This window comes from Quercus robur, chromosome 9, assembly GCF_932294415.1.
Source record: "Quercus robur chromosome 9, dhQueRobu3.1, whole genome shotgun sequence".
NCBI lineage: Eukaryota > Viridiplantae > Streptophyta > Magnoliopsida > Fagales > Fagaceae > Quercus > Quercus robur.
The window spans coordinates 9,775,886-9,787,898 of record NC_065542.1 but is presented as its reverse complement, the minus strand read 5'-3'; the positions used below and the strand labels follow the sequence as shown (position 1 = coordinate 9,787,898).

Sequence of the window (12,013 nt, the reverse complement as noted above, 5' to 3'; positions counted from 1 at the left end):
CCCCTAACTAATAACCAAACTACTTAATTGGACGGTTTCAGTTGTCTTTATTATTAAGAGGCGTGTAACTATGTAAACACGTGGGTGCATTTATAATTAAACATAATTTTTATTATAAAAATATAAATAATTTGTTAAATTATTTTAAAAAAATAGCATGTAACATTTACATTAATGCATATGTATAGATATATTTAAAATTAAACATAATTTTTATCATAAAAGTATAAATAATTAGTTAAATTATTATTTTTTAAAATAAACGTAATTAGTCGCATATTAACATTTTTATCTAAATTTAATACTACTTATGATCATTTTATTTCTAATTTTTAATAAGATAGAATGTGTAGAGATTTTTGTTGTGCGGTGATTTTTATTGAGTATATGTGATTGATTTTATTTATTTATTTTAATTTTATAGTTAATTAATATTAGATTTTTAGTATTTTGCACTCATTAACTCATTTAGCACAAAGATTAAAAAATTAAATGGACACATGGTACAAATTTAAATGGATAATTATGGTGTGATTTCCACATAAATTTAGACACATGATGTAAAATTGGATTCTAATTTCAAAATCTAATTGAACTTTCTTTAAGTTTTGCGTGTGTGTGTCCATATATATATATATAGATTATTGCATGTTATTTTTGTTTGAAGGGTGGGGGGGGAGGAATATTATTAGGTGAAAAGTATATTTTAATTTGCATTCTAATCTATATATCTATTCTTCTTACAATGACTTATATAAAAAGATAAATAAATACATTTTACACCCTAATATTTATTTAACTTACTATATAAGAACAGTAACTATTTAAAAAAAAAAAAAAACTATTTTTCTTTCTTTTGAGATACAATATTACTAATTAAATTTTTGTATTTAGATTTGTTAAGATCTCTTTAAAATTGAAAATAGCCAATAAAATTAATTTTCTTATTCTTCTAAAAAAAAACTTATTTTTCTTATGACATAATCAATCTTAAATTGGATTTTTTTTTTTAACTTTAATTTATTAAAAATGTTATTGTAACGTCACTTGATCATATAATTTACCATGTGGAATATTGATTTGAGAAAATTAAAGCCTCAAGTTGTTAAGGAAATTGGTTGTCAATGATTATTAGTAAATTTGTAACTTCTTTTTTTGTGTGAGAAACATTTTAAGATTTCAATTAGGTTGGATTTTTATTGGTTCAATATTTTAGAAATCTTCATAGAGGTGAGAGAAAAATGTAAAACCTACTTATATTTTTTGTTTAAAAAAAACAATTATTATCGTATTTAAAATTTTATCCTATTATAGATTTCAAGATCAAGAGACTCAAGACAAACATTTACAAGAAAAAAAAAGATATTAATCAAAGGGGTCAAATAATAATTTTAGTGCATTTCTCAAACTCTTGCTTTTTTCCTTCCAAATTTGCCTCCCATGGATTTGATTGGATGGCATTTTCTTTTCTTTTCCGTGTAATGAAAAATGCTTTATTCCTTTCACTTTTACTTCCACGTTGGTTTCAATGGTTTGGGTGGACTACATTTTGGTTGGCAATGATAATTGTTTGATTGGGAGGAAATTATGCCGTATGATGCATAAAGTCATAAACGTTTATGGCTTTATGCCAAAGGTTGAAGTTCTTTCAAAAAAAAAAATCCGAACTTTTTTCCCCAGCATTCAGAGTTTGACAAATGCATACGACTATGTCCAACATGCATGCTTGAAGAGTGGGAGAAGAAAATGACATTATGGATTCTTCAAACATTTCTTTTCTTTTATTTTCAATCTTGTTGCCAAATAAGACTTCATTGAACCAGAAGAACAATTCAAAGGACCATCTTAGATATCTCTACTGCTCACAGGATCACAGAAGATCCGGAAGAAGAAAAGATGGGGTTGGACTCGAAGCAATTAAATAATACACTAGAGATATAAAATATTTCATACTCACTTTTTTTTTATAAATGTTAACGTGACAAGTTATAATTATAATAACATTACTTTTACATGATTCTATTACCAATATTATTTTTAAAACAAAGTTTCTCTCCAAATTAGTTTGAAGAGAAACTTTTCATATATCTTTTTTTTTTTTTTTTTTTGTATGAATTTTGAAAATTTGACTGTTAAATTTCATATTCCTTATATTCTTAATATACATATCAAATTTCGTTCAAATTGGATATTATTTACTATTTGATCAATAAACTTATTTTTTTTATACACAATTTTAGATCATAAAAATTTGAAATTTTAAAATTTGTTTGATGAGATCACAAGTGATTTTTAATCTTCTTGAAATTTTACATGCATGAAGAATATAATAAGAACATGCAATCTAACGGTTAGATTTTCAAAATTCACACTCAATATAAAGATATATGAGGAGTTTGTAAAGTTTATCTCCAAACTAATTTGGAGAGAAACTTTATTCCTATTTTTATTAGTACCAATTATAACATAGTACTTTAATAATTGTAAAGCAGTTTGTATATTTAGAACTTTTATTATTGCAAGCAATTACAAAAGTCCATCAATTAAGAAATTGAGATGCCACTGTTAGATATATTATGGCCTAAGCCAATTGTTAGTCCATGTATTTGTATATATTAATTAAGGTTAGTTTATAGTTAGCTTAGGGTTAGTCTAAGGCTTTTTTAGTTAGTTTATAGTTAGCTTAGGGTTAGTCTAAGGCTTTTTTAGTATATAAAACCTATAATTGGATTTATGATAATACAAGAGCTTAATAACCAATGGTTGGAGCGGCAGAGGTGGCCAAGGAAAGGTACTTGACTTGTATTGATTCAATGTGTAATAGTCAGATTGTATGGATTGTTTAGTCCTTGTCCACACCTAATTTCAAACCATAATAGTGTGTCAACTTGTGATGGACCACATCAATTACATATGGAATCATTACTGGTACTTGAAGAAAAGTAAAATTATTGTGTGCCAATCTACAATTGACACTTAAAAATATCGTGAAATTAGGCGTCAATTTAGGTGTCTCCATAGAACTCTCCTTGTTCATTCAGTCTATTAACTATTACTTCAATTAATAAATTATTTTCTAAGAGATTTTCATGATTGTTTTCTCCTTCATACTTCCACTTATCATTTAATTACTCAAAATCATACAACTTTAATAGTCCCACTTGCCTCCCCCATATACATGAGAAATATTTCAAGAGTAAATTGACCATTTTTTCATGCTAAAGCTTTGTTTGGATAACTTATATTACTATTCTGCTTATTTTTGCTACTATTTATGGACCCTACTATACTTTCTGGTACTATTCATGGGTCTCACTGTACTATTTCAGTTAACTTTTACCTTTATTTACAGTACTTTTAACAAAAAAATTTTAGTTTTAGCAAAATAAATGGTTCCAAAATAAATCCTAAGTAGTAAACAAAAATGCTAGGTCCACAATAAAATTTACAACTTGTCAAGTTGAGTGGTGAGTTCACAATTTCACCACTTATAATTTGCCACGTGAAAAAATGGTAGGATTTGTTTATTGAGCAGTAAATTGGTCAGTTTTTTTTCTGTCATTGATAACATTTATAAATGAAATATTATCGTGTCTTGGATAAGGAGTGGGGGTGTAGCTCATATGGTAGAGCGCTCGCTTCGCATGCGAGAGGCACGGGGTTCGATTCCCCGCACCTCCATTGAATCTCTCTCTTTTAATCCTCATTGAAACGAATCGTTTTGGCATATAGAAAATTAGAAGTACCAGAGCAAAAAGCACCGTTCAAGCAATTTTTATTGAAGTATTGATAACACACGCTGCAACTATGAGTCCAGCCTCCTCCTTCTTCTTCTTATTTTTTATTTTTTGAGAATAATGCAAGTCCAGCCTTGACCTTTTCATTTTGTTTAATATAAAGAAATAATTACAACAAGTATAACATTTTTTTTTTCTTATTAATTAATAATTACTTTTCGGGTATTACATTTTTTGATAGTTTCTTAAACTCTGAAATTTTACTTTGTCATTTATTTATTTATTTATTTATTTTTATCTCTTTTTGGGTGTGAAAGAGATTTGTTCAAACGAGTGGAAATGTTCCAAAGGTAAAACTATTGTTGTACTAGCGAAGAACAACAAGATTACAAGCAAAAGCAATACAAACTGTATAAACAAAAAAAACTACACAAAATGGAAAGACTTTTTACTTACACCGCCCATTTAAAACAAACAAAAAACAGTTGATTTGAATTTATCCGAGACAACTGAAGTAAAAGGATTTTATAATCTATCTCAATCAATAATGCTATTAATAGCACAAAAAAAAGTCTAATTTCTATTCATGCTATTTTCTTTTGAACTTCCCATGTATAATTTTTTTTTTACATGTACTTAATTAGTGTTTATTAATTGATGTTTAATCATTACAGCTTCCTCTTTCTCAAAAAGTACAAGAAGAGACTCAAATGGGTGGAGTTCAACACCATTACATGTTGTACAGGTTGGTTTCCTTTCTTTTCTAATTAGTAATATTGAACTGCAAAATAGAAAATGTTTTAATTTCAGCTAAAAATGGGAGTTTTCTAGGGAATATTTCACATGCTATGTTAAGATTTGATTTGGAGAATTTCAAATGGAATTTGATTATCTAGTTGGAGAATATACTTGAAAGGTTTTCATTTGGATTGGCTTTTGAATATATTTTAGTTTTCTACCAATGTTTATAGTTCAATTAGGCAATTAGCTAGGTTCGAAGCAATATTGTTAGATACATTATATGTACAAACTTCAAAGTGCCATATGATGGAAGAGATAATGTACGAATATTGATAAGTTAATTTACCATTTTCCTTCACTTTTGAGATGATAATTATCAAATAATGCAAAAGAATGGAAGAATTTAACTTTTTGAATCTTACAGAATGGCAAAGTTGTTTGGTTTAGTTGCCTTAAAATTTGACATGAATTAACTATAAAAGATTTTATGCATAACTTTACTTGAAAGGATTAAGAAAAATTGTAGGCTTAATATTAGCCTTAATTAGTGGTTAATAGTTGATTGTTAGTAAGGCCATAAGGGTTGCATATAATTGTATCAGCTAGGCTCACGTCTAGTTGATTGTAATAGCTTTAGCATTTTCCTTCAATTTTACAATTTTGTTAGTACTAGTGCATCCGTTATCCTATTCAACCACATATCCTCTCTTGCCCTTTAAATAGTACCTAAAGACCCATATCTACACAAGTACAGCAAGAGCTGAAAAAAAATTTCACGATTAATATTAAACATTTCTTTTCCTCTATGGCAGATCCATTTCAAATGCTTTCAGTAAAAGATGAACGAAGTAATATAATTAAGGAGTAATGCTCGCCAAGGAGGATATTTTCAACCTTTCAGGACCAACACATTTCAACGTTGTTGACTGGTAAGACCATTTTTTATGGGTCTACTTAGGATTCGCTTATTTTACTGATACTGAAAACTTTTTGCTGAAAGTAAATAGTACAATGTGACCTATAAATAGTATCAAAAAGTGCAGTAAGACCCATAAATAATAACAAAAATAAGCCGAATAGTAAAATAAGTTGGCAGAATAGTTTTTGCCAAACGGACACATAATTAACCTGTCTATGGGGTGGAATTGATTGCAAGGAGATTCAGAGGCACCTAGAGGATGATATATTAATTGTTAGCAATACATCAAAAATATATGAGGCTTGACTCTTGAGACCATAATTTAAGGTCAGGGAAAGTCGTTTTCAAAGAAATATAGTTAAGTGAACATTCTCTTTGTGACTCACAATGTATGAAGAATAAAAATGAAACCTAGGGAAATACACAATTAAGATCTTAATTGCTGTATAATATATGTTTGATTTTTTCATTTTAAACTTTGGTCAGTTGTAAGGGAAAAAAAAGTATGTGTGACAAATGTCGGTTGGAGTAGAAAATAGAACAATTGGATAGTGATATAACGCAAATTATTTTGTAACCTTACTTTGAACTTAAACTAGAGTATGATAACAGTTCATTGTCAAAATGATTATGGCCTAATGGAATAATGGGTTTTCACTACATGTATCTCATAGGTGTTCTTATTAATAACTAAACTCATTAGCTATTTTCTATGTTACAATAATTTTGCAGGAAGAACAAAGATCATCGAAGATCTATTGCAGCTAGCTTGGTTCAAGGAGTATACATTCTAGAACAAGACCGGCAACAAAACCGACAGGGCCCTCAAGCTTTTGCTCCAGTATGGTGGGACTTCTTCGATTTCCTATTAAGTGATGTGCTTGTAGATAATGTTGACAATTCCATCTTTGGTGCCATTTTTGAGTCTAAATTCCCAGCTTCATACTGTGATGATTCTAAGACAAAAACCCCAAAATATGTTATTGCCTTCCGTGGAACAATCACTGAACCAGGTACACTATTACGTGACCTCATGTTGGACCTGGGATGCATTCTTAACAAACTTCAATCAGACACACGTTTTGAGATTGCAATGAAATATGTTAAGGAAATGGTTGATTTTGCTGGAGCTGAAAATATATGGTTAGCTGGACATTCCTTGGGGTCAGCTATGGCATTGCTTGCAGGAAAGAACATGATCAAGGAGGGTTATAATCTTGAAACATATCTATTCAATCCACCATTCTTATCTATTCCTATAGAGAGAATCAAGGATCAAAAAGTGAAGGATACACTTCGCATTGCGAATAGTATTGTCAAGGCAGGCCTTGTTGCTGCTACAAAAGCTTATAACTCTAAGCCTAGAGAAGATGAGTCATTTGCAATGTTATCTGCCTGGTTTCCTAACTTGTTTGTGAACCCAAATGATCCCATTTGCGCAGAGTATATAGGGTATTTTGAGCATAGGAAGAAAATGCAGGAAATTGGAGCTGAAAATGTTGAGAGGATTGCAACAACTAATTCTTTCAGGAATCTATTCAAAAATGCATTGGGAATGGACTTAGAAGAGGCATTGCATCTCATTCCTTCGTCGCATCTGACTACTATTCCGGGTCAGTCACCAAATTTTAGACGAGCTCATGGAATTCAGCAGTGGTTGAATCCTAATATTCAGTGTCAACACAAGTTGTACCAATTCAAGTAAAAAAGTAAAAAAAAAAAAACATTTTCTCGTGCAATGTTTTCTTTTGGGAGTTCTAGTTTTTGTTAAGTTGCTAGCTTTTGTGTAATAGATTCACATAATGGCAATAAATTGTGTTGCCATAAAGAAATTGTTATCCTTCTCTAAGGAAGTTTTGTTGCCTCTTGAACTCAATTATATGTAGCTATCATATGTAGGAGCAAAAAGAGACTCGAGTTCTAGTATATGCAATTACATACATGCTATATTATATTAGCTTTGATAGTCCTCCATTGGACCTTGTTAGAGCATTAGCATTGCGGGGTGTAAAACCTCCCAAGTTGCTAAAATAGCCACTAACTATCTAAAAAAGAGCTTCATCTGGGGATGTATACCTAAATTTTTTTGCAACATGTGAATAATAAGTTCTTATATTTAGAACTTACTATTCATGAGTTTGTAAACTAAAATAATATATTTTATTAAATTTTTTTTTTTCTCTCTCTCACTTTATCTCACTCACTTTATATTTATATTATTATTTGATGGGATGGTTTATATTATTTTAATGAGTTGTAAAATGAGATGGTAAAATTGATAAAGTGATGTTTGAGGATATAAAATAGAGTTTTTTTTTTTTTTTTTCATCCTTGGATGCTAATGCTCGTGTTGCTATATTTTGATGCTATCGGCATGTACTACAAGAGGCTTTGCCTTAACTCTTCTGTTTGATTTAATATAAGTTACCTATTACCAAAAAAAAAATATCATGTGTGCATGGATCCATACATTTCTAAGTACATAATTTAAATCTAATTCTTCTCGCAGTGAATAAATTCATAATTTTCTAATATCTTTTCTTTTGGGGGACAATCGGTAATTTTAAATTTTTGGACTCTGGTCTAACTTACCCAAAAAAAATCCTGTGGTCCGCTAGGGCCAACTTTGGTCTACTAAACAAAGTTCACACTGGGCTGGCTTACACTCATCCAGGTCGAACTAATGCGATCAACGTCTCAAGCCCAGCCCTATGAGAGAAACTGTGCTCTCAAACAGATCTGATACTGGTTGAATTATTATTACTACAAAATGGTTTCTGGCCCAGGCCCAATGGTATCAAAGAAAAAAAAGGCTAATCTTAGGTGATTTTTTTTTTTTTGGGGAGAAATGGCTAATCTTGGTTAAAAGACAAGACATAGGCTTCAACATATTTTTCTTTTTATTTTTTATTTTTTTATAGAGAAAAGATAGAGACTTCAACATATCTAAATCTTGTCCATCCTGCCAATATGGACAAAAGAAAAAGAAAAAGAAAACAATATATATATATATATATATATATTTTTTTTTTTTTTTGTTGACAGAGTAATAGAGATATTGTTGATATATTTATACTTAATACTTAAAAAAAAGTGCAAAAAGTATATTATGTGAGCGTAAGTTTGTAACTATAACAAGACTTTGTCCAACTATAACAAGACTCTGTCTAACTATGCTCTAGCATATTGAATGTTGGGTTAAACAGTAAAAAAGAAAAAAAAAAGTTAGGTTATAAAGAAGCAACATATTTATAAAATGAACGTAGTTGAAATGCAAATATTAATAGAGATAAATTGAAATATAAGAAAGATAAGTTACAAAATGATTACTTAAAAAAATTTGAGAGAAAGTCATTTTAAATGCTTTGGTTATGCACAAAGAAAAATGATTAATGTACTAATTAGAGAATGTGATTTAGGTTCAAGCCGAGAGAATGAAAAGATAAAAGAAAACCTTAAATAATATTAATAGAAATGGTAAAAAAGATCAACTTAATTAAAAAATATTATTAAAAATATAATTTTATACTGTATAAAATAGAATGACAGAAAAAATATGTCACCCATCTTTGTCTTTAAAAATCTATTGCACTTCCCAAAAGATTTTTTTACTAAAACTCTGTCACTATTACCGCTTTGGAAGGAGCCATGTCATTATCAATATTTGAAAATTTTTCTGCCAGAAGAGTGCATTTCAAGAGTGTAGTCAACCTTTTGTCACAATATTGAAAATTGGAAAGACACACAAAAGGCAAAAGGGACATGTTAATTTTTCCAATATCAAAGTCATTCGAAGTTTCAAACTTGGCGAATTCCCTAGTTTTCCTTGCACTTGTTTCAGGGATTCTTTGTCCTCACTCCTCAGGTGTACTATTTTGTGAACACAAACAATTTCTTTAGTCTCTAATTTTCACCATCAAGTTAGAAAAAAAAACGCACTAAATATATATTTTTCATACAACTACCTTGCGTGTCTCAAGAACCAATTCTAGGATATGATTTTTAGTGCTTTCTTTTTTTAATGAACAACTATAGCGCTACTTGTTGATATTATGGTCCATTTGTCACAGACTTTATAGTTGGATTGACATTTTCCCATACACAGAGTGCTTAGAAGTATAGGAGGAAAAATGTTCAAAATCCAGAGTTAAAAAGGTCCCTTTCGGCATACATGTTCTTTAGCAGAACCCAAATTGGTTTTTTCTACTAAGTGATATGGCCTCTTAACACAAAGTTTTCTCAAATTTCAATCAAGTGACACTCTACCCAATTTTCATGGGACCTTTCTTTCCTTCTATGTCTCATAAAGAGAGCTTAATTCACATGAGACTAATGGACACGTATAAACGACCATCACAACTTGTTTAGCACATTAGAATACAGCATGATCATTGACCTGCTTGTCTATTATGTTCATCAAAAAAAGTTAGCTTCTTGTCTATTACGTTGAAAAGCTTTTCTTGAAGCCAAAAGTAATGTGCCTATGTGTGTAGTGCTAGTTTTATCTTCAAAATGTGGTACAGATAATAGTGGATGAATCATTGAATCCCCACCAATTAACATAACATGCTCCTGCCTTCTTTTTCTTCCTCCTCTTTCCTTTCTAGGTGTCATGGTTTTTCCAGTAAGTATGATTAGCCAAGCATAACATGGTGGATTATGCCTTTGGTTGTTGGTTTGTTTTTATTCATGAAAGTGGGATTGTTATTAAAGCATCGGCAAGCTAAACAAACAAAAGAGAAGTTTCTATCAAATTATTCGATTAGGATCTAGATCTAACATGTCTCAACAGAAACACAGGACAATACGAAGGAAAATGAGTACCAATGCGCACGCTAATGAAGATCAGGGGCACTCGAACCCAAGACCAAAGAATTGTAGGCTCAAGTCTTTGACTGCTTGTTGATACTTGAAATTCATAATGAACTTGCAAGGACTTTAGTAGATTGGGCCATGCTTTTAATTTATTTCAACATCGATTGAAATAGTCTTTGGATCAAGACAGGTGTTTGGAGTTTGGTTTGCCGACGGGTATAAGAATGAAAAGGCACTCTTGTAATTAGATTGGCATCACATTAAATTAATAGATTTGATGGAATATGCTCTCGCTTTATTTCTGATTTACATTATGACTGCAACTATAAATTTGAAAGAAAATATTGTTGTATTAATCATAGCAGGGAAATATTACCATGTATCTTCTGCTAAAGCTTGAAAGATCGCTTTATTAGTGATTCCCCATTCAATATATTCCATATAACATTCTTCGAGATTAATAATGGCTGTTAACATTGGTATTTCACCTTGAAGATTAATATATTTGTGACTTTTGAGTAGGTTTTTTCTAATCCTCAGTCTTTGGTTTTCAATTCATGTCAAAAATATCACGAGAGAGTAAATATTTTATTTTGAGAAGTGCTACGCCTATAACATTTTCATAATAAATCATATTTGGTAAGTTATTATTGGCTTTAACTTGAATTCACCACTTAAATTACTTTTTTCTTTACCTATAACAACTTATCACATATAATTTGCTGTAAAAATGTTATGAACATAACGTTTTTCTAGTTCTTTGGTTCTTTCCAATTCTAATATTAAATCTTCCATTTATAGAATCAGAACAAAAGAAAGTTTGGGGTAAAAGGCTTAAATTTATATGACCAGACATTCACTTTCAGAACTTTGGTACCCCAAATGTTTTTTTTATATATAATCTTTAATATGTCAAAATCCTTTTCTTTTCATTAAGCTATATTAGGATTGTGGTTCGAATATGCTTTTGTATAATTTTTTATTAAAAAAAATTCTAGAAACACAATTTATCTTTTATATTTTGTTCACAATTTCTTTAAATATTTTTTTAGAAGAAGAACAATTTCCTAAGGTAATAAGTTGTCATTCGTCTATTATCGTTTTCATGAATACTACACTACTATTTTACACTAATTACTATAAACATCTCAATCAATGAAAACAAAAAAAACAAAAAGCTAAGGTAAAATTCATTTCCAATAGCTTATTAAACTCGTTGCATCACAGAGATCAAAGCTTGATGCATGAATGTCAAATTCAAGTCATCAACTTGATGATAACCACAGCATGGTCTCTATATTGCTTGATGTGGGATCTGTATCAATCGTCCGTGTACCATCAAATCATAAAGCAGTGAATATCTCTCATTGTGGACCAACTTTCCATTTTCTTCTAATTAACCTATAAATCTTACTTCCTTTAAAGACAAGAATTTTAGCCCAGTCTAAAAGGCAGGAAAAGTTTCACTATTCCCCGCTAAAAGAATGTGATGGGAACCATCTTATTGCAAGATAATTAGTGACAGAACCAAGATTTTATTTTGAGGTGATAAAATTTATATAAAAATGTATGGATGCTAGCTATATACGAAGATAAATTTTTAAGGGTAAATCCTTTGCCACAAAAGTCTAAGAACCACCACTAATAATTAGTGAAAACTTACAAAATAATAGCATATTCATTATATTTTGTTTATTTATTAACAATTTTTTGTATGAATAAGTTGTTTTTTTTTTTTTCAAAGTTAAAATTCTACTTACGAGTAAAAAGGTTTTGAATTGTTAGATAGACACCCCAAATA

The 12,013-nt window shown here is 29.8% G+C and overlaps 1 protein-coding gene and 1 non-coding gene across 2 annotated transcripts; both read left to right on the top strand.

The window, feature by feature from the left end:
• The first annotated feature begins 3,608 nt into the window (after nt 1-3,608).
• TRNAA-CGC (transfer RNA alanine (anticodon CGC)) lies at nt 3,609-3,681 on the top strand. The gene has a single exon. It is a non-coding gene; the product is annotated as a tRNA-Ala (tRNA).
• Nucleotides 3,682-5,345: 1,664 nt separating this feature from the next.
• Nucleotides 5,346-7,102, top strand: LOC126700684 (GDSL esterase/lipase At4g10955-like). Its single transcript, XM_050398892.1, has 2 exons — nt 5,346-5,407; nt 6,130-7,102. The coding sequence occupies exons 1-2, from the start codon at nt 5,346-5,348 to the stop codon at nt 7,100-7,102; spliced, it is 1,035 nt and encodes a 344-aa protein (XP_050254849.1).
• Nucleotides 7,103-12,013: the final 4,911 nt, after the last annotated feature.